General features: G+C 38.2%; 1 protein-coding gene across 1 annotated transcript; it reads right to left on the bottom strand.

Annotated features, from left to right (window-relative positions):
- Positions 1–5,850: 5,850 nt before the first annotated feature.
- On the bottom strand, positions 5,851–22,020 carry LOC134675312 (uncharacterized). Its single transcript, XM_063533520.1, has 14 exons — positions 21,652–22,020; positions 20,601–21,222; positions 20,347–20,432; positions 19,894–20,050; positions 19,323–19,448; positions 16,959–17,035; positions 15,081–16,257; positions 13,982–14,061; positions 13,619–13,775; positions 11,864–12,000; positions 10,968–11,536; positions 10,490–10,612; positions 9,653–9,760; positions 5,851–7,275 (listed from the first exon to the last, which is right to left on the bottom strand). The coding sequence occupies exons 1-14, from the start codon at positions 21,790–21,792 to the stop codon at positions 7,191–7,193; spliced, it is 3,645 nt and encodes a 1,214-aa protein (XP_063389590.1). The 5' UTR covers positions 21,793–22,020; the 3' UTR covers positions 5,851–7,190.
- Between the last annotated feature and the right edge of the window lie 329 nt (positions 22,021–22,349).

Below are 22,349 nucleotides of genomic sequence, written 5' to 3'. Positions count from 1 at the left end.
GGACGAGAAGAGGATGTTGCCCCGTAGAGCTGCTACAGGCCCCCAATTAAAGCAATAGCATCGAATAGCCAGGAGGCAATTTTGCCGACTGCACGAAGATTGGACGTTTGAACAATAGAGGAATGTCCTCTTTTCCGACGAGACGAGGGTGTGCCTTTACACCAATGACAGGTGCAGAGGGGTGTGTAGGAGGCAGGGAGAGCAATTTACGCAAGCCTGCACTGAAGAAACCTTCTGCTTAGGGGACGGATCTCGCATGTTTTGGGGCGGCATTTCGATCGACGAGTAAACTGATCTCCTGTGCATTTCCCGCACTGAAGGTGGTCACAAGCAGGGATCCCTGACTGCTCGGCGTTACATAACGGAGTTCTTGGAGGAGCATGTGATCCCATATGATGGTTTTGTTAGACCCAACTTCCAGTTTATGCATGACAACGCCCGCTGTCACACTGCGTTGTTTGTGTGAAACTAACTGTGGGAGGTTGGGATCACGGTAATAGAGTGGCCAGCAAGGAGCCCTGACCTAAACCCAATCGAACATCACTGGGATCAGCTAAAGCGGCGGGTTCGGCCGCCTGATCCTGCTCCTGACACTCTCGACAGGCTTCAAAACGCCATTATTGAGGCGTGGAACAACTTTCCTCAAAAACGCATCGTGGCACTCATGACAGTCATGACTTATCACATGGAAGCTACTCGGAGGGCAAGAGGAAGCAGCACTAGGTTTTAAGTTTAGTTTTAAGTTTGTTTTTTCCGTATCTGTTGATTTTGTAGTGTTTTTATTCTTTGCAATTTTAACCTGAATACACTTCGATTCGTTTTTCCTGAAAATTTTCTTTTTGTATGGGGTAGATCGTCCATTTTACGACATTTTCCAATAGAGGGTTTCATAACCTTTCAAATAAGGCCCCATAGTCTTATCTTGCCTTATATAATATAAGGTTTAAAAACGGCTTGAAAGAAAAAAATTAAGATGTGCGATTTTTTTGACGCTGAGTGTATTAGATCATTCTAATTCCCCACACCCCTAGTGTAGCAAAGCATACTCTAATCACAAATATTAGATAATTCTAATTCCCCGCCACCACGCCACCACCACCATCCACCACCACCACGGTCTGTGGGATAAACTCAATTAGTAGCACATATTAATCTTCTCCCTCGCGATATCCCGGCATTTTGCCACGGCTAATTGGAGCCCGGGGTCCTTGACAACTAATCCCACGATTTGACGTAACCAGTTTTTACGAAAGCGACTTCCATCTGACCTTCCAGCAGTTTTAAACATTGACTTAATTGGTAAGGAAATCATTTACTATGGTATTGATAATTTGGCAGTTTCGTGACATGGCTCAGTAGGTCAGGGTTGCATTTTGGTAATCGTACCTATTTACGTCTAGCTAGAACTACTACGTTAACAACTAGGAGCTATTTACCTAGAATCTAGTATTGCTCCACTGCACGTCTAGTATGCAAAAAACAACTTGATTCTGCGCTTATGTTGCTGCGCTACCAGTTACATAAAACAATTATGAGTAATAACAACTTGAATCATTAGTATGACTGCTTTTTTGTGTGACGTGCAACACATACAGGGTTTGTTAGGAATGTGGATTCAATTAGTATTTGTTAGGTATAATTGTATCATCATTTTACCTTTGAAGAAGTGGGCGTCATAACCGGCACTTGGGTAATACCGAAGAGTTATTTAGAGAAAATGTAAAATTTTGAGTTTTTGGTAGGATAAAAAAATGTAGCGTTGATGGTTATTAATCTATCAACGTTGCCCGGCGTATAATCGGAGGTTAGTAAAAATGTAAATATGACCCGATAAGATAGTGCGGAATCTATCCTTTATCAGGAAAGTGTTGTTACCAGCCCACTTTTACATTATTTTTAGCGAACGTAGTGTTAAAAATGATTTAATTAATGCAAGTCGGACGATCATGGATTTATAATTTTTTTAATATCACTTAAAAAGTAAATACCTAATACAGTCTGTTTACCCCCGTCCAAAGTCATTATTGTTGTTAGTTTTTCGGTAAGATACGCGGTACGGTATATAGGTAGCCGGTATATACCTACTGCTGTTACGTAAAAGCAGGAATATGAATAAACGCGCAACGCCATCTATTTTAACACTCAATGAGCTCTTATTAATTACAGAGTTTTAAGATCTCCGGAATTTAAAGAAGTACCTTAATTAGTACTAGTAGTAGAGTATTATGGTGTTTAAGAGATAGCTAGTAATACTCGTTTATGTGATATAAGGCAGATCAGTGGAATTGACTTTATTTTTATTGGGTAATTCAGGCATGCAGTATGTGTATGTTTATCCGGTCCCTGATAACCTATTTGAATATCTAATTTTATCAGTCTACGCCCGTTACTGAATCCCCTAATCTTTTAACACGGTCTAGATAATGTCAGTCACTATTTTTCGTATAAACCGATTAAATGGCCACCAAAAATGTGATTGTGATTAGGTAAATGTACGACTTGAGAAGTTAAATCATGTAAATTCAAAGGAACACGCTAGCTAAGTACGCAGGGGGATTATTCTAATCTAATGATAAAATCCAGCACGCGGTAGCTACCCGCCATACGGGATACGGGAAAAATTAACGCCGTGTGAACTAAATAGCCTTACCCTATCGATTTGAAATTTGTTGGTATTTAATTATGAGCGACAAAAATATGTGATAGCCGTAATTAATATTAAACATTGTTTATTTTCAGATCATGGGAAACGTGTTATTCTCCATCATTTGGCTGTTGATCCTCATCTTCATAGGATTCTGGATCGCGGGCATCGCCGCCGGGTTTTACATCATCCTGATCCCCTTCACAGTTTGCATAGAACCTTTATCGGTACGTACCTACATTATTAGAGTGTTCGGAAAGAAATGAGTCGTGGAATATATGTATTGGGCCCCTACATTTCACGACGATCTTCTCTTTCCGCACAAACTGTACTGACAATTAGACTAAACATTAAAATCAGAATCAGGAGTTACCTACTTCAATATATGCTATTGGATGACTTCGTTTAACCCTTTTCCAGGCCGCATCAATAAGTAACATTTCTCGAAAGTGCAATTCTAATTTGAACCTTGAATGACTTACCTACATCGAAATGCTAAATTTGAAATTCTACTGGCGCGTATGTGGTCGATAAATCGTAAACTATGCCAGGAAAAGGGTTAATTTATAATTGGTGTTTTTTGTTGAACACCAAATAATGAAGAATGATAGGTAGTGATCATTTCCATACCCGTTTAACATCATTGTTTTCCCTCTGCAGATACTCAGCTAAAATAGATATGTAGATAGCGTCGTAATAAAAAATATAACATCAATGCAGCTTCTGTGTTATTTATATGTATATTCAAGTTTTTTGATTACTCGGGAACCGTATTGCAACGGGTTAAGGTCTACCTATGGTGACTCGAGTGTGTTTTTGCTGATGAAGGTATTGTTTGTTTCAGGGGCTGACGGATTTCTTACTAAAAGTGTTACAATTTCCGAAATACTGCGCCCAATCTATGGTGGATGGAAAGGGTTTTAACTAACTACATTAAGCTAGTCATAATGTAATTTATAGCACTACTTTGTGCCATTTTAATATTACTAATTTAAATACTTATAAATGTTATTTTAAAAGCTGTCAATATTTTTAAACACTTACATTTATTTTGTGGTCGTTTTCTTTAATTATTACCATTATCTTGGGGCTAACTAAAGTGGGGGAAGAAATGGATGACAAAAAACGTTTTTCCCACCGTAGCTTATTATGGACCCTTCATAACCAGATTTATCTCTTTAAAAAGTTACTGGTTGTCTAAGCGATACTATTGCTGTCTGTATCATAGCATTCATAGCAAAAGGACATACATTGTTTTATTCGCCGAATTAATTTTATAATTAGTTTCATGCACCCGATTCGTAGGTACCTATCTCTGGTGGTAAATAAAAATATTTTTTATAAAATATTCATGTAATGAAAGTAAATGTAGTATTTAGGTAGGTACAGGCAAACATTAGGAAACAAAATATCTTATCTTAAATATACCTCAGTCAGTTACACAAGAGGAAAAAATATAACATTATTTTACACAACATTTTAGCATTTTGGCCCTCATACTTTGTATAGATACAATGAATTATCCATAATAAATAATATATATGTATTCATGCACTGGCAGAATTTTTTAAGGCCCAGGGAAGCGCGGATATGTTTTTTTAATTTAAAGTTTTTGTGCGTTTAAATAAAATAAAAAATAATCGATGCGTTCCCTCAAAAATGATATTGCCGATTTTAAAAGCGATTTGCATATTTTTAGGTTTTGTGCACAATTGGTTAAAACATTTTAAAGTGCATTTTAGACCTGTTTGTGAATTTTTTTTCTATCGAGCGAAAGTCAAAAACTCGGGATTCTTTGAGACTTGGGACTTGCTTGAGAGAGGCCTCAAGATTGCTATTTTTTTTTTAAATGAGTTCATATATGAATACACCACCTGTATAAAAATTAGATATAAGTCTGCAGAGATTTTGACAGCAGCACACGCAGACGCAGACCGGTGTTATTTAAACGTCAAACTTCTATAAAATGATGACGAATAACGTATAAAATATCTGGGAGACCGAGCGTTGCTCGGAAAACATATAAAAACTTAAGAATGCGCGTTTTCCCAGTGACAAAACCTAGCTAGATCAATTTATCGCCCCCGAAAACGTCCATATAACAAATTTCATCGAAATCGTTCGAGCCTTTTCCGAGCAACACTGGCACTGCGTGTGGTGTCAAAATCTCTGCAGTCTTCTCTTGGGTCTAACTCTAGCTAACTTACTTACAATAAAATAAAATATATACTTACACAATATAAGAATTAATGACTCACCGGGTCAACATTTAAACAATACAAGTTAAAAAAACGATAATACTGATAAAAAAACTTAAGTTAAGCCCCCATTATAAGTACAAACACGCCTTACCTACTACATGTTATATTTTTTAATCAATTTATCTCTAATAAATACCAAGTATTCCAAATTCTAGTGGAAAAGATTGAGCAAATATTGTAATAGAAATTTAATCTGAGACCGTTAAATAATGAAAGGCATTAAAATACGAGTGTTACGAGTTTAAGAAACGAACGTAGTGAGACACGAAAAAGTATAATTTTTATTGGCCTAATGAAAAAAGGGCTTTACTTAAGCTTTTTACCTATAACATACTTATTTGAAAAAAACAACAAAGAAACTTTACATTTCAGCATAAAAATTAAGGTAAGATTACACGGGCAACGGAGATTACGCCAATGTCCACTAAACCTTTGAAACTAAATTAATCACTTAATGTATAGTATGAATCAAGCGATTTGAGCTAGTTCACTCAAAGAGTCTCAAGAATACAATACCATTGAGTGGTAAACCACAAATTAGGATAATCCCCTCGTAGTAAAAGCAGATTATAACCGCCTTGAAATGTTAGTATAGATTAACGACTCTATTTCTTTAAACAATAGACTACAAAATACACTAACTAAATAATGGCTAACCCAACTTTTTTTTGCATTTAACAACCATCGACACCTGTCGTGGCTAAGGTGCATGTGACTTTCCAAAAGATTGAATATGATATTATCTTTTTAAACCATTTTAACCCCATTCAACACGACATAAGGTTTAGAATTCAATATAAATGCAGTGTACTTCTAACTTATTTTGTAAGTAAATTGGTTGGCGCCTACGAGAACAAAAGCAGATAATAGGATTGTAATAGAACAATACCATTGTTAGTACAGGTAAGTGAACAAGATCAGTTCAAAAAATTTTACCTATAAGTACCTACTGCTGTGAAAGTCACTGCAATATTGCTCCACTCCACATCGTTTTGGCGTATCAACGATACATGTATCAATATCAGGCAGTCGACACATAGTAGGAATTAGCAGTGGCGTAGCTAGGGGGGCGCGGCGGGGGCGGGCTGCCCCGGGTGTCACCCATTTAGGGGTGACACCCGACCGTGAACATCACATCCAGTAGTGCCACCTATAAAAATTCGTAAAATGAAAGCGATGGAGTAAATCCTGAGCTATTTAACAAAAATTACAATTACTCTTTTTAAATATATTTCACAATTTTGATTGAATTTTGGGGTGACACCCACAATTTCCGCACCGGGTGCCACCCATGCTAGCTACGCCACTGGGAATTAGCTAATACTATATCCCGGCAAAGCGCGCAATAATATAGGTAAGTGGCCTAGGAGCAAACTTGTATGACGGTGAACGCACATATGCGTTGATGGCAGTGAATGTGTTAAGCTAAATGTCAGATGCAAACACACACTGGACAAATGGATGAATGGAAAATTGAACAGGTAGGATACCACCCTTAGCTGAAGAAGGAATAATCAAATTTTACCAGTGTACTCTCACAACAAATATTATGGGAACTGTAATATTTAATACATATATAGACGGTCAAGCAAATCTTGTCAGTAGAAAAAGGCGCGAAATTCAAATTTTCTATGGGACGATAATCCTTCGCGCCTACATTTTTCAAATTTGCCGCCTTTTTCTACTGACAAGATCTGCTTGACGCAGTATAGTTTCCCATTCTTATTAGTTATTATATTACAATTAAGAATCACATTATACTTTTATACAATTAAAAGTTATAACAAAAATAAAATTTGTAGGATAAAATACTACCTACATAACTTTATAAGCGGGTGTAAAATACATCCACTTTTTAACGCTACGCCTATGCCTGATCAGATCAGATCAGATCAGTATCTGTACAGTCAGCAGCAATAGTTGCTAAGCGGGCGAGGTGTTCAAAATTACCTTGACACGCTCTTATTCTCTTAACAATAAAGTCGCGTCAATATCATTTTGAACACCTGACCCGCTTAGCAACTTCTGCTGCCGACTGTATATTTCACGTCAAATACTTACATCAAAAGTTTCCGTGGTACATATTATTCTACAAACAACATACTTACACGTGACACGACTTGCTCCTTGGACTAGGCTAACAAACAACACTGTTCTGGCTGTCAAGTCGCAAATAGCACGATCTATCTCTTTAACACACTACTAATAAAAACAAATTAAGCAGTGTTTCTTGTCTACGAGCCGATTGGTCAGGGCTGGACTCACAGTAAACAATGTAAATGCCGTCATTTCGCTTTTACAGCCTCTGCAAGTCGCGTCACACATGTTAATAGTCGTTCCGCCAGTTCCAGATAGTTCTCAATTAACTTTCTGAAAACGAAAACAAGGAAAAATTATGGTATAGTAAACTACTCCATGATTGGACCTAGTACCTTCATTGTGCAGTGGGCACCTGGTCTGTGTCATAGGGCACTGTTGCCTTAATATAAAGTTAAAAGGGTTAATTATTGGAGACGGGGTAGGGAGGGAGGTTTTAGGTTACCCGCAGATATATTGATAGTAGAAGATATGTCAGTTGAATAAATCATCTTCCCTCCAGTTTGACAGCCGATCGTGGCCACATAAAAGAGCGGTCTCACATGAGAATTCGAAGCACTTATATGGTAAATCATCAATTACTGGCCACTGGTTAATAACTGGCCATCTTATACTAAAGATGAATTCTATTTACCTATAAACAGAATTAACGAACAAATTGTATAAGGTTTCAATAACTGGCCGCCCTAAAATAACTAGCCACCTTATACAGTGAAACCTGGATAAGTGGGATCTCAAGGGACGAGCAAATTTGTCTCACTTAAAGAGGTTTTCCACTTACACAGGCTCCCAGTTAGCCAGGTACAAATAAATTTCTGTCTCATTTACAGAGGTGAGAATAGAGTATATTTCAGTTATAGAGGTGGTTAATAAGGTATTTAGTAATTCCTTATCTTTAAAAATAAATAAGGTAAAATAATCCTTGTCCCTAAATATTTTTAAGTCTGTTTAAATATTTCTTTGGATTTATTTTGAATGATTCTCGAAAGGATAGATATTTCAAAATTAAATTAAATTTGATACGGACTTCATTGCGTATTAGAAATTTAATAAATGAAAATTTATTTTTTCGTGTTATTTATTAAAATTTCAGCTTTCGTTTCGATAGTTTTAACTACTTACATAAATTAACTAAATCAAACTTGAAGTTGTTTAGACACAATTAGGCAAATGCGGAATTTGTGGATAAACTAAGAGTTAGTAAGAATACGGAAATTGTTCAATGAAATCCAAGTTAGAGAGGTCATAGATTGACGTTATCTCAGATACAGAAGTCAATTCCCTATAAAATTCTAAAAAACAATTAGGAAAATGTAATCTTATAAATATAGTCTCAGTAAAAGAGGTAAAATACACTCTCTGTTTCAATTACAGAGGTAAATGTGACTATAAAATCACAAAAACGAATCCCAGTTATAGAGGTTCGTTTTTTCTCAGTAACAGAGGTAATTCAGTGCTAAAGAGTCGGGACCGCACCATGAGTCCCAGCTATAGAGGTTTCTCACTTATCCAGGTCCCACTTAACCAGGTTTCACTGTACATACTAAAATCAATTCTGTTTATAGGTTAATTGAATTTATTTTTAGTATAAGGTGGCCAGTTATTAAACAATGGCCAGTAATGGACGAATCACCCTATTTGTCTTAGGGCTGTGTTATTAACCATGACCAGTACATCAAATGGGCAACCCGCCCTTACCCCCTTCTTATCATAAAATTCACGGGCTCGATTTAGTTAAATTATGTTTTATCCCTTTCTTACAAATACATGAGTCAAAAAGACAAACGATTATTAGCTAATTGAGGTTTGTAGCGCGTTTATGAATAAGGGGGTAAGACTTTACATCTTAGGGCGTCCGCTAGCCGGCGCGGATGCTCAGAGCGCGGGCGCACGTGTTTTTATGTGTATTGTTTTTCTTTGTCTTTTCTACTTTTCTTTTATTTTGTAGTTCCACATTCACTGTGACTTTGTTTTATACTGTAATTCTGTGTTACTTATTTGATCAATAAATAAATAAAATCGTTTGCACGCATCTGCGCCAGATTAGCGTTGCTCATACTATTTTTCTCACCACTATTTACAAAAATATATTTTTCTCAAAAATGGACGGCAAGGTCGACTTTGCCGTCTAAAAAATAGGTCGCGAAGCGCGTAGTTTATGGTCACTCAAAAATTAAAAAGTTAAAAACATTGCAGTCTCGCTTTTGGGACTGCAATGTTGCATACAAATTCCATTATTTGTCGAGTTCCAAACTTTTTAAATTTTGATATGGCCATATTAAATGAAGGCACAGGCCCATTAAACAGCCAAACAGATGATTAGTACCGCGACTATTTAGTGGTCTCAAATAGGTTGGCGTATTTTCGGCAGAAAAATACACTTCTATTTTTTTATTAAAAAAATAAAAAGGCGGCAAGGACTTTTTTCTGTGAAAATATATACGTAAGAACGTTGGTTTTGTAAAATATTTCTATGATATTTATATTTCTTGCACCATTTTTGAGAAAAGCACTATATATGACTCGGCTGGAAGGCTACTTGCTGGCTTCGGATTCAATTAAACGGACTCCCAAGGTCGTCCGTTTAAAACGAATCCTCAGCCTGCAAGTAGCTACTTCCGAGCCTCGACAATAATGTACTATTACTTACCGATATTCAGCCATTTGTGTGTCGCTCATATTAAAATCAATGATTCCGTAACTCTTCAACATATCGCGGAATTTGTTACTCGTTACGCTGGGGTCGCGGTTTAATATGCTGTAGACAAAATAATATATACACAGTTGGTTTGTAAGTAAGCCAATATGTACTAATAAATCTTATAATAGTTAGCATTCAAAGATGGAAAAATAAAACTATTTTCAGGCAACTATAGGCACATAGATAAATAAACACCTTAAAAGTAGTATACAAATTATACAACTAGCGATCCGCCCCGTCTTCACATGGGTAAACCTTAACAAATTATATACCTATATCTTCCTCAAGAATCCCTCTATTGATAGGTGAAAACCGCATGAAAATCCGTTTAATAGTTTTTGAGTTCATCACGAACATACAAATAGACAGACGCGGCGGGGGACTTAGTTTTATAAGGTGTAGTGATTTATTTCAAATACTAAGATTATTATTTCTATCAGTCAAAATACACACGTTGATTTTGTTATGTCTGACCATACCCTGAGGGGTGAATATACATTATATTCATCCGATGTCCAGATTTTTTAGATTTTATTCATCTTATCAATCTTTATTATTTCATTGTTTGTGGTATGTTTAATCTAATAATGTAATATCTAATATCCTTTAACCGAGCAATTCTTGTATAATATATTTAGTTATATAGGTACATATTTCAAGGATCTCGGAAACTGCTCTAAATATGGGATTCGAACCCAGGACCATCGGCTTCGCAGGCAGGGTCACTACCCACTAGGCCAGACCGGTCGTCTCGTAGGCAGGGAGGAATATAATAATGTTACGTACCATTTCAAACGGCGACACACACTGTTAGCGTGTTCGCCGACTTTAGTGATCTTCTTCTTCACATTGGTTTGGTACTCCTGTTGCTGGTTATCTAGACTTTTAATGGTTGCATTTGTAGCCTCGCTGAAATAAACACACATGTGAATTTTCATTTACAAGTGAGGCTAAAATAAAGTCTATATACAAGATAAAATGGGTTATTACCCAAGTTAAATAGTGCTAAAACTGTTAAATACTAATGAATATACCTTTATCCTTATTTTTCCGCTAGTTACCACCAAAGCGAGTTGGTGGTAACTACTAGGATTTTTTTCTCGGTTGTTACCACTGGGAACCAATTGGTGATATCTAGTGGCGATAACCTTAAAAAATACTATCTAGAATACTATACATTCTGTGGTATACTTTATTGTAAGTAACCGATGCTTTATAGTTATATAAAGGTGTAACTTTATTACAAGGGTTAAGAAATACTTACCAGAATGTTTGCAAATCTATTAACCATCTGCGGTATTTGTATGTTACTCTTCTAACAACCTGTTTCAGTTTGAAATCAGCATTAGGCGGTTGTCTACATTTATAGTTCAGGTCAACATCCATTTTCGTCGTCTTAGACATGGCACCGTTATAATAATACATTTCATTATTGGTAAAACCATACTCTGCTAAATCAAAGTCTTCTGCAATATGCATATTTTCTGGCATATAATTCTCAGCTAGATAATCAATTTCGACGGAATTATTATTGTCAGCAGCATTACTACAGATTTCGCCGTTTAATCTTTTCTCAAATTCGGGGCATATATTAAAATTTCTAACAATCTTTGGTTTTGCGCTTTGGGAATTCTCGGAAGCTTCAGGTGTTAGTTGTAAAGGTGAAGGTGGTTTGGGTTGCTGGTCTTTGGGATAATTAGAAATTGTCTTAGTAATATTACTATCAACCTTGATCTCCCTTTTTTGCAGTCCAAGACTAGAAAACAAAGTATATTTTTTGTTTTCATTACTGTGTGCATTAGTCTGTGTCTGTACTTCCTCCTCTATCTTCTTCTGAAAAAATAAAATCATATAAAAGTTGGAATTATTGGAAAAAAAAAAATTAACAAAAAATATTGTTAACATGTTTATTGCATGTCCAGTAGAGCAAAATAGCCATTTGATGCGAAGACAGTGGTCAATAATCGAAAGATGTCTACGTCCCCGGTGATTTAAAAGCGACGCGTACGATCTCATACATATAACAGTTCCATGTATGTCGTACCTATTTAAGGGAGCTGGCAAAAAAAATCCTATTCATACAAAACAATAAATATACTGTGTAAATTGCATCCCCACTTTTTAGGTTGATTAAGCAAAAAAGGTATTGCATTGACGAACCTGCTGTGAGTGTGAGTGACTGGATCTTAGACTATATCTTGCCGGAGAGTTGTTGCACGACTGGCTTTTCTCTTTGTGTTCTGGACATTTGTTGGTGGCTGGCATAGGAGGGAAGCCTGAGATTATTGTCGACATATCTGTATAAAAAATGAGATATAAATCAAAGTGTTATTATATGGAAAACAATTTATAATAATATATTCATCATCATCATCTGAGGAATTACAGCCGCGGGTGGGCCTTAGCCTGGTCAATCCTGGTCAGTCCGATCTATTTGTGGCCTTCAACTCAACTTAAAATGCTGTACTAAAAGTTAAAATGAGATTTTGGAATAACGGCCTCTGGGACTCGGGAGGTTACGAGGGACGTCTGAAAACTTCTAAGCCTAAGATACAAAAACACAATTTTCAAAGGTAAATCACTGTTTATTTTTCGATATAATCTCCTCCCAAATCAATGCACTTTTTACATTTTTTATATAGTGCTTTTAGCCCATTAAAAAAATATTCTTTATTTTGCCCTTCAAAATGCTCCTCTACGGCCGCCTTCATCTCTTCGTCACTAGTAAATCGCTTTCCCCTCAACTCTTTCTTCAAATTATTGAATAGAAAATAGTCGCTAGGGGCTAGGTCGGGGCTGTACGGTGGGTGGTCGATTTCGTCAAAGCCAACTTCCTTCAAAGCACGCCTCGCAACATGAGCGGTGTGGACGGGTGCGTTGTCTTGCAAAAACAAAATTCCTTTCCTTAGTTTACCTCTCCTTTTTTCAACTATTGCTTGTCGTACCTGTCTTACAAGATCTGCATAATAAAGTGCATTTATTGTGGAACCCTTTTCTAAATAATCGATTAAAAGAATACCATCACAGTCCCAAAACACCGTAGCCATTAACTTAGAGGCCGACTTTTGCACTTTAAATTTCTTCGGCGGCCGTTCCCCCTTCTCAATCCACTGCATTGATTCGGACTTACACTCCGGGTCATACTGTCTGATCCATGTTTCATCGACAGTTACTATTCGGGAACAAACTTCGTCTATATTATCTTCGCACAAGTCTAAAAACGCCTGGGAAGTTTCAACACGACGTTCTTTATCGAAGGCAGTAGGTAAGCATTTTCGGCACCCAACGAGCACTAACTTTACTCATGTGCAAATGTTCGTGTAAAATTTCTCCGACTCGTTCTTTACTTATACCTAGGACCTCAGCTATTTGCCAAACCTTAATTCTTCTATCTTCCAATACCAACTTTTTGACTTTGGCTACGTTTTCTTCGGTCACTACCGATATTGGCCGCCCTGAGCGGGGGTCGTCTTCGATGGATTCCCGCCCGAGTTTAAATAAGCGACTCCACTTTTTGACTGTGGCATAAGAAGGCCCAGAAGCACCGTAAATAATAGCCATTTCCTCAAAAATACACTGCGGTGATTTTTCACTTTTTGTAAGGAACTTAATTACAGCACGATGCTCAATTTTCGTAATATTCGCTGGTAATTCACACATTATGTAGTTTCTAGTTGAATATCTCGAAACAGAATAATAAAAATCTGACATATTGTTTTCTTAATAATTTATTTTTAAATGGCCTTTCTAGCGGCCAGTATCATAAACACATATACAACCTCGAAATACCTTAGGCTTATAAGTTTTCAGACGTCCCTCGTATAGTCCAAGTAATTGGGTGGTAATTCAGATATGCCTGTGTTTCAATTCTCGGTGTGTAAAATTTTCTTTGTATAATTATATAATAATGGTTACCTGTCACCGCTTCGCTGAAAGTGGGCGAGTGGTTTGGATCGTCGTAATTGAATGTTTCAATATCGGACTCGTCTAAATCGGGCTCCCGAATGTCGCGTAGCATTTGAGATAAATTTTGAGATGCTATGTGCACATCTTCACAATCTTTCAACACCGACTACAAAAATCATATAAATATTAAATAACACGCTCGTTAAATACAAAAAATAATACGGATTACATAAATGGAAAATTAACACAAGGATAAATTAGGATAGAATATCAAAAAATCTGGTTAGAATCTCTTCTGAGCATGAATGCATTTCGATCTGTATCAATAGTTATACAATACAATTGCTTCAGATTTAGACCTGTTTCACGTACCTGCAGTTTATTGACTAAATTTACGCCAAAGGTGTACATTTTCATGAAATCTGTAGGGCTTAATTTTGTCACTAAGTTCCCTGAAACGTACAGAAAAAAAACCATTATTAGTATTTATGATACGTGCGGCTTCGCCTAACATAATTGCAACAAATTTGAAATATAGGGTAAATGTGGCATAGATGCTATAGGGGGATAGATGACCAAATTTGCACACAGCGACTTGTGCGAATTCAACGCTTGCAATTCATTTTTTATTTGTAAGCTTACTCCTTTCCTCCCTCTGGTTAATGACGAACACTTCGCTAAAATGGACGTATTGTGATTTATTGCGAAAAACTATTTTACGCCGCAACAGATTAAGGTAAATGTGGGATAGTTGCCATACTTTTTGAAAAAGGTGAATAAAATATAGAAGATAAACATTTAAAAATCTTGTAACACAGTGTTAGTTTGTATACTCATTAATAAACAATATTTTCAAGGTAGTTGGATATTACTTGTTTTATTGGTATAGAAGCAGTGGTGGCCGAGTGGATATGACGTCTGACTTTCAATCCGGAGGTCGGGGGTTCAAATCCTGGCTTGTACCAATGAGTTTTTCGGAACCTATGTACGAAATATCATTTGATATTTACCACTAGCTTTTCGGTGAAGGAAAACATCGTGAGGAAACCTGCATACATCTGCGAAGAAATTCAAAGGTGTATGTGAAGTTCCCAATCCGCAGTGGGCTAGCGTGGGGACTATATAGCCCAAGCCCTCTCGCGCATGAGAGGAGGCCTTTGCTCAGCAGTGGGACGTATATAGGCTGAAATGATGACTATCCTACGAGTCAAAATATCATTGCGGCATCTAACCCATACAGTTGGCATGTATCCCCGTCCGAAGAACCTTCTTATTTTGTTTATAACTAAACAAATAAAACAAATAATATCAAACTACCTTGTAAATATTGTTTATTAATGAGTATACAAACTAACACTGTGTTATAAGATTTTTAAATGCTTATCTTCTGTATTTTATTCACCTTTTTCAAAAAGTATGGCAACTATCCCACATTTACCCTACATAATAGATAGCATTTTTACCGACTCACCTCTATCATCGTTTATTTTCAATAGGAATATAGCCAATTTATCGGAAGCATAGACGATTTTTGGTTCGTTTGTAAATTTCCGTTTAACGCATACCGTAGCCTCGTAGAAAGTCCACGGCGGAGGCAAAGTCGCGTCTACGAAAGGCGGGTCCAATAGGAGCACTTGAGAAAGAACTTCTTCCATTATTTGGACAAACCGTGACATCCACTCATCGCTCCTCAAGATAAGACGATCTGTCATATAATCACTTGTAACCTCATAAACTACAATGCTTGGGTCCGTGTTTAATTCATTTTGGATTGGTTGCCTGTCGGAATCAATGGAATTAGAAATTACACCCGACGTGGACGATTCATCGACCATCGCCTCTGTTGCACTGGCGTCGCTAAACTTGCAGTTATCCATGGAGTCATCATTATGTTGGGTTAGGAGGCCGGTGGAAGATGTACTGCTGTTGTTGCTATTTGGATAACCCTGTTCGTGTTCGACCACCGTTGCTTGCTGGTTCCTTCTCTTGCGCCATTTGAAAGCTTTTTTCTCCTCTGTGTTGCAGCTAACATTTGAATGTTGCAGCCTTTTCAATCTGATTTTTCGTGGCGCTCCTGTTGTTACTTTATTATCAGAAGCTTCTGCTGTAACTTCTATAGAACTGGTTTTAATTTCATTGTGCCCTTTTTCTAATGACGTGAAATTTAAATTTGTTTTCTTATCACACAAATCATTTACGGTATTCGCCGCTTCGCTGGTTTTATTTTTATTTGGGTTTATCTCAAATGACGGTGTTATAAAATAAAAATCTGTCTGTACACACGCGTTTGCGGTTCGTTTTTCTGGCAGATCAGTTTTGATTTCTATCTCTTTCTGTCCAGGTTTTTCAGTGTCACATCTTGGGGATTCTAGGTTGGTTGAATTCGTAGTTGCATTGCATATACTAGGGCCCTCTAAGCTCTCTTGTGTTTGGATTTGGGGTTCCGCTACATGTGGTGAACTCTCAGGTTGAACCTCGGTATTTGGTACTGTTATTTTAATTTGTTCGCAGATAGTATGCATTTTGGGGACAGGTGTTGCTTTCGGGGTTGAAGTTCGTGTTAAATACCGCTTTAGTTCAGTAACTGTAATTGTACCATCATTGATAGATTCTTGATTCAGCATATCCTTTTCGTCAACAAGACGAACCTAGAATCCAAATCATTAAATAAGTTATGTTCGCACATCAGATGAGATCAAATGTAATACCTACCAGTAACATGATGAAATTCACCAAAGGTCTAACATGGACAAAACAAAAGGATTATTATCATTATACGAGTCCCAACAGTTCTACTGGCTTGTTTGTTGTTTAAGATAAAATAGGGACTACCAATGTCTGATCCACCAAACCTGGCTGGTACCTATACCTACTGCTATTGTAATGGATGGTAATGATGGTGGGTTCCTTCTACATCGAATGATTTGGCAATCCAACGAAAAAAGTATGTCCCAAGGCTGTATACCTCTTGCAATTTGCGCAAACTTGGATTAGAAATAGCTTGGAAATAGTGCGAATTCCGACTCGCTTCCCGGTGTTGCTCGAAGTATAAAACTTAATACGGTTTACTTGGGTAATTCCGAAATTCGGAATATTCCGAAAATTACTAATATCTACCAAACGCGGCTACATTATTTGCTCTGGCAACACTCCTATGACGTTCAAGTATCTCACTCCCCGCGTCAGTTGGCTCGGGACGCTAATGTAGCCGCTTTTGGTAGATATTAGTAATTTTCGGAATATTCCGAATTTCGGAATTACCCGAGTAAACCCTACCTATAACTAATTGGAACTGGTAAAGTTTATTGAATTAGGGTGTTAGTTTTCACGGCTATATTTATGTACTTACCACGTGTATATCGGGAGCAATTAATTCCAAACAGGATTTGACATTGGGTGTGTCCTTTAAATTGTCTGGAATTTTCCCTGCAAAACGTAAATTTTCAAGATTTATACAAGTAGCAAATGTTATTACTTTAGCAGGTATATTATTCTTCCATCTTATATCTCGTTCACTAAAAGTTATGAAAATTTTCCTAATGGTTAAAGTTTGAGTCATCATGCATAAAAAACACCAAAAAAACTTGAAAGGGGAAAAACTGTAGGGCTACCGCCAATACCGAAAATCGTCAATTGCGGGGATTTTTCTCTGTCACTCTAATTACGCCTTCATTGGAGTAAAAGAGAAAGATCCCCGCAATTTGCGAATTTCGGTTTTCGCTGTAGCCGCTCTGTGTGGCTTAAGCGAAGATGAGTGTGCTGTCACAGACATAACTTACTCATTTGTCGAATGGTTTTATAAAGAGCTGAGCTGTTTCAAAAAAGGCTATAAGCCTGTTACTCAAATCCTAGAGGACGACAGCGGTAATCTCGTCACATCCAGAGCTGAAATTAAGAATATGTGGAAAGAATATTTTCAACACCTCCTTAACTGCCCCCCTCTAGATGCGCCGGCACACCCCAACAACAGTAGCGCCGATGATCCCGAAGTCACCCCTCCAAGCTTTGAAGAGGTTCACCAAGCCATTATGCATCTCAAGAACAACAAGGCTCCCGGCATTGATGGGCTCCCATCCGAAATCTGGAAGAACTGTGGTAGCACTGTCCAATCAAAAGTTTACGAGCTTTTGCTAAGGATATGGGAACTAGAAGAACAGCCACAAGAATGGAACGTAGGTGTTATCTGTCCTGTTCATAAAAAAGGCTCAAAAAAGAAGTGCGCAAACTACCGAGGAATTGCCTTACTCACAACAGCGTACAAAATTCTGTCCAACGTGCTGCTAAAGAGGCTGGAACCGTACGCCGAAAGAATCCTAGGGGACTACCAATGTGGTTTTCGAAGAAATCGCAGCACGACGGATCAGATCTTCTTGCTTAAGCAACTAATGCAAAAGAAGTGGGAGTACGCACAAAGCATTCACTCATTGTTTGTGGACTTCACAAAGGCCTATGACAGCATAGACAGAGGTACTCTATACTCCATTCTTATTCATTTTAACATCCCCAAAAAACTAGTTGCCATAATTACTGCAGCAACTAAAGAGAGCAGAATGCGAGTCAGAGTAGGGGGTGAGCTGTCTGAAGAATTCACGGTTATGACCGGCCTAAAGCAAGGGGATGCCCTATCGCCTGTGCTCTTCAATCTAGCCCTAGAATATGTTGTCCGGAAAGTTTTAGTGTTGGACATAGGGGTAGAGCTGAACGGCAGGCACAAGGTGGTGGGGTACGCAGATGACCTGGCGTTATTAGGGGAGAGCCGTGAACAGGTAGCGGAGGCAGCTAGTGTCCTGGAACGAGAGGCCTCTAGTTTAGGTCTCAGGATCAACCAGGCAAAAACTGAATACCTCCACATGAAACGTTACAAGAATACACGCATCCAGCGTGATAGTCTTCATGTTGGGGGTACCGTCTACCGTGGAGTTGAGAAGTTTCGGTACCTGGGATGCACTGTTACCGACACAAACACCAGAGAGGAGGAGATCAACATACGCATCCAAAACGCCCTGCGGTGCAGTGCAGCCCTCCACAAAGTGTTGGTGTCCAGGCTTCTCAGCAAACATACAAAGTTACGGATATATAAAACCGTTATACGGCCTATCCTAATGTATGGCTGTGAGGCCTGGTCCCTAACACTAAAAGAAGAAGGTCAGCTCCTGGTAGCAGAGAGAAAAGTTTTTCGCAAGATCCTGGGACCTATTCAGAGAGATGACGGCACCTGGAGGATCCGGAAAAATGCCGAGATCGAGGAGTTAGTGGCCGAACCCAATATCATCGGCGAAACGAAAGCGCACAGACTTCGCTGGTTCGGTCACCTACTCAGAATGGGAGAGGATCGGGCTGTCAAGAAGGCGTTCTTGGGACGACCGACTGGTAGCCGTCCAGTGGGTCGGCCCAGGTATCGCTGGGAAGACAGTGTGGCGGCGGATCTGCTTCAGCTTCGCGTCAGTAACTGGCAGGAAGCTGCACAGGATCGGGACAGGTGGCACGCTCTCGTTTCGGAGGCCAAGATTCTCTTTGGATCGCTGAGCCAAAATAGTTAGTTTAGTTAGTTTTTTTTAGTTAGTTTGTCGAATGGCGAACGTCCAGGCGCGACTCGCGTAATTCTCCAAGTGACCGTTGCTGGAGAAGACCGCGCTACGCAGGGTGCGCAGTGCGTACCACGTCGCGCGGTGTCAACAGTCGGAGACGAAGATCTAAGGGCCCATTTACTTACTCATCTGGCGAATGGCGAACGTCCTGGCGCGGCTCGCGTAGTCCGCCAAGCGATCGTTGCTCGAGAATGCAGCGCAACGCAGCGCACGCACCACGTCGCGCGGCGTCAATAGTCGGATACGATCGTCTGCAGACACATGGCATCAGTTAAAAAAAATGATTGGTCTTTTCTTTTGTATTATTCGCCATTTGGGCAGTACTAGATGTCTTACCCCAAATTAATTTGAATGAAAAGTCAACAACTTACTTTTAATCAAAACATTAATCTGAATTACAGATACAGAAGCACCAGTGGCATGTGAGTTTGGCATTTCGGCATCCTCAAGCGCCTCGATCGTTTGCCGCGCGCAATTTTAATTACCTGCCTATTATATGTATTAGGCAGAATACAAATTTCAATTATTGATGTACATGGTAGGGCTATTCTTGCACCATTCCACTATTCCGGGGTTAACCGGTTAAATCTGGAGTTACCATGGTTACCACTTACCAGTACAAATTGGCTCTATGTTAAGTGGGCCTTAATCATGAGAACTGCCTACCTCATTTATAATTGTGGGTTACTTACTAACCTGATATCACAAGACTGGTCAAGAATCGCATGTTGTTGAGCAGAACTCTTGTGGTGGGTATAATATAACAGCAGTCGCGACTTGTGCTACTGTCAGCCAACTCCCAAAAGCACTCAATGTCCATGTTCAACTCTCTTCCTTCACCATCAGTATGTGCCTTATGAAATGAATTGTTATTATATTACTTGTACATAAATACATCCCAGGTCAAATATATGCAGTGGCAGATTTTTCATCAGACCAAGTAGGCCCGGCCCTAGGGCAGCAAGATATTAGGGGTGGCATAATTGTGATAAAAAATTTGCTGATGATAACAAGAAATAACTCAAATTGTAGTCAATATGATGGGTGCTGAGACAGGGGCGACAAAAAGTAGAGCTTGTCTGTAAAAATAATATTTGAGAAAGCAATTTTTACCAACTGCCAACTGCACATAATATCAGAAAGCTTTACCTCCAACCATTCATCATTATCATCTGGATTTAGTTCATCTTTTGTGACAATAACTAATGCATCTTCCTTTTTCACTTCAGGTTTATCTGCAATTATAAAGACAAAGATCAAAGATTAAATATGTAATGCCAATACATTTCCAAATAAAAGCTCTGACAGAGTTAAATAAAAGATGAGCAAAAATGATTAATTTTGAGGTAAAAGTTTAACATTTAGAAATAAACAATAATTGAAAATTTTGATAATTATCTTACCGTTAGCTTCATGAGCATTAAGGTCCTGCCTTTTTCTGCTACTCAGTTTACTTCTTAGATCAGTATGTCCATTTAAATTATTTTTTACAGGTCTTCTATGCTTCACTTTATGCCATGGTTTAAAATGTTGATGCGGCTGTTGGTGGCTATAACTGTCGTGATTACTAGTACCTTCATATGGCAAATTCATACCAGTGCTTCCAGTGTTTAACTGGTTTAAAACTTGCAATCTATTACTCAAAGGCATTGATGTGTTTGGAAATTGTATGTTTTCTAGGCCACCATAAGTAAGTAACGGGTTCAAAGATGTTAGATGACCAAGGATGACTTGAGATCCTGTTGGTGTTCTTGTTACCCAAAAAGGTGGAACATTTATAGTATTTATCTGGCCAGGGTCTACTCCATATGTGCCACAAGCTGAATTGCCAAAAGGAGGTAATGTAAATGATTTAGCTGGAAACTGATTATTTATAATCTGTTTGTTGTAAATGTTTGGGGCAGGGTTGCCCTGTGTGACTGTTGGCTGTTTATGAGGTATTGGCTCCATTGGAGGCTCAGTTGGTTCATGACAGTCAAATGGAACCTTGTTTTTATCCACGATGGCAGTAAGATGTCCATTTTTCTGAAAATAAAGGAATATAATATAAAAAATATGTATTAATGATGGTATATTCCCATGTGTGCCCAGCCCATGTGTCCACCGTCATAAAAGAGGCGGGCACAGGAATGATTTGTATGTGGCGCCTATTCCCACCTGTGCCCAGGAGTGATGGATGGGAATACACCATTAATAATTGAATATTTTAGGAGAGTTTGACACAAATATAGATGCAATTTATTTTAATCATTGGACCCCTAGCTTTAGGGCCGTAGGTGACTGTGGAGCACACTTTGATAATAATGGAAGTGAATGTTTAAATAACCAAAGATAGATGTTTTAGATTCCTTAGTATAAACATGTTTAAAGCCAACATATCTCTTCATCTTAGTAAGTAAATAAGTCCAGTGTCGAATTCGGCTATATATGCAGAAAAAGTTCAAAATAACTTACGTCGGGATCTCGCCACTGCGCTTCACCTGTCAAGGTGTTAAAGTTATACAATAGTCCCGGGCGCTTTTGAGAGCGACAGACAATCCATCCGTTCTCATATGTTTTCGGGTTCGATTGGTTTGGGTCGGATTCCTCTGCCATGGTCTTAGAATGGTACTAACATAAATAACATAACTATCACACTGTCAACAAAAGCTACTAAAAACAAATTAATGATAACACAAATTTCCCACTTTTTTAAATACAAGTCTATGCAACCTACAGATGTTTCTGTAAGTATTCAATAAGGTTTTTTTCCGCACACTGCCAATAATTCATTTTATTGCATGCACAAAGAAAAGTGTCGAATACGCAGAAAGCGACAAAACGTTAATTTTGTTTGACTTGACAGTATAATGACAGCGTTTTACACAAAAATAAAACGCTAATTAAATAACTTACCCTATTCGGAACCTAATAATAATATTGAGAATGGCAACCCTGTTGTCGGTCGTATTGTCCTTTTCTAGCATATACGTCCCTCTCTCTCCCACACTCCCACCACACAGCAGTTTGCTTTTTGGCGGTTGTCGCAAAAACAAATTTCCAACTCATTGTCTCAAAATTATACATATTTACACCAGGCAGGATTAAAACTTTAGGTTCCGAATAGGGTAAGTTATTTAATTAGCGTTTTATTTTTGTGTAAAACGCTGTCA

The sequence above is a fragment of the Cydia fagiglandana genome, chromosome 2 (assembly GCF_963556715.1).
Source record: "Cydia fagiglandana chromosome 2, ilCydFagi1.1, whole genome shotgun sequence".
NCBI classification, from domain to species: domain Eukaryota; kingdom Metazoa; phylum Arthropoda; class Insecta; order Lepidoptera; family Tortricidae; genus Cydia; species Cydia fagiglandana.
Note: the sequence above shows the minus strand (reverse complement) of the source record. Positions and strands in the feature narration are given on the sequence as shown.

What these genes read in the sequence shown, in the direction of transcription:
- LOC134675312 (XM_063533520.1), bottom strand. Translation starts at nt 21,792, where the DNA reads ATGGCAGAGGAATCCGACCCAAACCAATCGAACCCGAAAACATATGAG. An exon ending in CGCAGTGGCGAGATCCCGAC is followed by an intron (nt 21,223 to 21,651) that starts GTAAGTTATTTT and finishes CTTTATTTTCAG; the next exon opens with AAAAATGGACATCTTACTGC. An exon ending in ATAATGATGAATGGTTGGAG is followed by an intron (nt 20,051 to 20,346) that starts GTAAAGCTTTCT and finishes TCATTTCATAAG; the next exon opens with GCACATACTGATGGTGAAGG.